Here is a 3,598-nt window from a genome sequence, read left to right as displayed (position 1 = left end):
AGTGCCACAGTCCTATATGTACACTTCATTAGAAAATGTGTGTGTGTATGTATACAGTGTATATATATATATACACATAGTGCGTTTTGTGTTTAAATAGGACTATGATTATTTATTATAAAAAATATCTTTTGCATATTCAGGACAGGAATATATGCGTATGGCAATGTGTGATTAGCTGTAAATTAATCACTTTTGGCATGCTTGTGGACTCGCGTGGGCTTAACGTGTATATATACATGGCAAATAAATATTCATTCTTTCATTCATTAGTCTTAACACATTCTGTGTGCCCATGGACTGATCGCTTGTAAATATTTGAAATATCACATGATTATAAATATATTTTAATGCTTATTAATATATTTTATATTTGATAGTTGTTTTACATTATAGAGGTTGATGGTAATGGAATATAATATGGTGTGTGTGTGTGTGTGCTTGTGTGGATTACATGGACTTGACAAATATGGAAGTAAAACAAATGATTACTAATCCCATTACTTTCATATATTTATAATAATTTCATATTATTCTATTTATTTATTTGTAAGCCCTGTTGCACATGAATCGTCCATTTCAGTGGTAACGCAGTACGTTCCTAATCCTAACACACAGCGATTTCATATAAGAACAATTAGCGATTTTACAATTTCTGTCAGAAAGAAAAAAAAAATCAGCCAATAAGAGCACAATAGCATGTTGTTATTCTATGAGGAGGAAAAGCCGTGGGATGGATATTTACTTCATCCGATTTATAAACAGCACTTTTTTTTTTTTTTTTCATTTGTCTGACAGAAAGAAGAAAAAAAAAGCAGAAGCTTGTCAGAAAGACATCTTGGGTGGATTCGATAGCAGCCCGTAACAGCATATTAAAACAAGCAATTCTAATTAAAAATGATCAGATTGAAGTCTCATATGTATTTTAATCAGATGGATATAATCTTCCTTCATTATCCTGAGAACATTTTTGTAATTCTATCAGGGGGAAAAAAAAACAACAATTTTTCAACAGCAACTCTATTAGAAGGAAAAAAAAAAAAAAAACAAGTTGGATGGATATTGACTTTGTTCATCATTTTAAACAATAACATAATTTTGATCATTGTTTCAGAAATGTATCGGTTCAATAACAGCACAGCTGTTGTTAGTCTGTCAGGGAAAATAAAACAGAATGAGGTCTTGGATGGATATTGACTTCATTCAGTAGCAATTAATAACCGTTATCATCCTAACAGATGAAATATCCGCCAATAAGAACACAATTTTTATAATTATATCAGAGGGAGAAAAAAATCTGTTAACTCGGGTGATATTTTCTACTTGTACCTCAGACGTTGTGGCGACATTATGTCATCAGAAAGGCTCTGGAAACAGATTAAACTTGGAAGAAGAAGCCTGGAATATTCTACATGTCACAATGAACTTAACAGATGCTCTAAACCAGGGGTAAAATATGGCGTAAATCAGGGGGTTTACAGAGGAGTTAATGTATATTAGCCAGTTGAGCACAATCCACACCAGTGACATGGACGACAGGCTTTGAACATACATGGAATTCAAATAATAAGGTATCCAGCAAGAAAGATACACAAAAATAACAATGCCTAAGGTTTTTACAGCTTTGTTTTTTACACTTTTGACCCCACGCCCATGTGCATTGTCACACTCCAAAGCATTGATAGATCTGACCTGATATCTCGCCACTTTAAAAATCCTCAGGTACAAAAACAGCATGGCGAAACAAGGGCCGATGAAGGAAACGAACAGGTCAATCATCGAGGCGGCGTGAGTTTGAACCACCACACACTCTCCGACACATTTGTTGATCATGTCTGGATGAAGCAGGTGGCCGTTGAAAAGATAAAATAAAATGTTATACAGAATAGCACAAGACCAGGTCAGACTTATGAAGAAGGAGGTTTTACAAATTGTCATTCGGGTGGAATAAAACAAAGGGTTGGAGACGGCGATGTACCGATCGACCGCGATGAACACCAGGCTTCCGGCCGAAGCCGACACGGAAATATAATTAAGCACAGGATAAAGTGCGCACATGGTTTTCCCGAGATACCAGCAGCTGTCTATTAGGTTCAGAATATTCACAGGCATCACTATGAGTCCAACAAGGAGGTCGGCCACCGCCAGAGACATGATGAGCAGATTGGTTGGCGTGTGCAACTGTTTAAAGTGGGAAATAGAGATGATCACCAGCAGGTTCAGGAGCACGGTGGACACCGAGATGCATGAGAGGAAGAAGAAGAGGAAGACGTGGCCGCTGCCGCGTTGAAACTTCTTTGTGCATGAGTTGTTGTTGTCAGGATAGCAAAATTCGTCTGTGAGGTTTTGCTGGAACTTGGTGGTGCTCATCTGCAGACTGGAGGATGATCAAGCAGTGATGTTGAGTTGATCAGCAGTTCAGCAACTGGTGGATTTGCCCTTTTGTGACTTGTGTCTTTATACCTAAAAATAAATCCTCCCACCCATGTCTGACTGGCTAATTTGTTCCTCCTCATCTGATATTCAAAAGCATTACGTTTAATGTTTTTAAACAATCTCTATGGCTACTAGATGATGCAATTAGACTTTCTGGAATACTTCATAGATGGACCTTTTTTTTAAACTAACAAAGCATTGGCACCGGTTTGGGTGCTGGTGGCCAATTTTATACCATTCAAAGGGTTTGCATTGCAAAATAACTGGTTCTTGTTGGTTAAAATTGGTTGCTTGTCTCAAAACCAAGTACCAGTACCTAACAGCCAGAGGGGTTTCATTTTGATCCTGAGGTCCAGTTATGGCATATGTAGAGTTTGCAGGTCTTCTTTGTGTCCATCTGGGTTTCTTTTGGGTTCTCTTGGTTCCATCTACTTCCAGAATACATGCCAAATAGGCATCCCATCCAAGGCCTTGCATCTAGCTGATGCCCAATTTTATGCCCTTGCTTGTATTTCCATAGCAAAATCTGGATTTTGTTTGTCAAATTGGTTGCTAGTCTAGAAACCAAATATCGGTACCAGTACCACACAGCTCTGGGGTCTGGAGTTTGATTCTGAGCTCCAGTCATGGCCTATGCAGAGTTTTGCATGTCATCCCTGTGTTTCTGTGGGTTTCTTTTGAGTATTCCGAGTTCCTCCGACTTCCCAAAAACATGCCAAATAGGTGTCCTATCCAGGGTATATTGCTGCCTTCCTCCAAGCTGGTGCCCAAAATTTTTTCGCCAGTCGATGCATTTCCATTACAACCCTAATTCTAAAAAGAGTTGGGACGCTGTGTAAAATGTAAATCAAAACAGAATGCAATGATTTGCAAATCTCATAAACCCATATGTTATTCATAATAGAACATAGAAAACATATCAAACGTTTAAACTCAGGAAATTTACCATTTGAAGGAAAAATAAGGTTATTGTGAATTTGATGGCCGCAACACGTCTCAAAAAAGTTGGGACGGGGGCAACAAAAGGCTGGGAAAGTAAGTGTTACTAAAAAGAAAGAGCAGGAGAAACATTTTGCAACTAATTAGGTTAATTGGCGACAGGTCAGTAACATGATCGGGTATAAAAAGAGTATCTTAGGGAGGCAGAGTCTCTCATGTAAAG

General features: G+C 38.0%; 1 protein-coding gene across 1 annotated transcript; it reads right to left on the bottom strand.

Moving 5' to 3' along the window:
- Positions 1 to 310: 310 nt before the first annotated feature.
- Positions 311 to 2,486, bottom strand: LOC128620579 (trace amine-associated receptor 13c-like). The gene has a single exon (XM_053645740.1). It carries the CDS (start codon positions 2,368 to 2,370, stop codon positions 1,357 to 1,359), a length of 1,014 nt encoding a protein of 337 aa, XP_053501715.1. The 5' UTR covers positions 2,371 to 2,486; the 3' UTR covers positions 311 to 1,356.
- Positions 2,487 to 3,598: the final 1,112 nt, after the last annotated feature.

The sequence above is a fragment of the Ictalurus furcatus genome, chromosome 16 (assembly GCF_023375685.1).
Source record: "Ictalurus furcatus strain D&B chromosome 16, Billie_1.0, whole genome shotgun sequence".
NCBI lineage: Eukaryota > Metazoa > Chordata > Actinopteri > Siluriformes > Ictaluridae > Ictalurus > Ictalurus furcatus.
The sequence above is the reverse complement of the archived record's forward strand: the minus strand, read 5'-3'. Positions and strand labels throughout refer to the sequence as shown.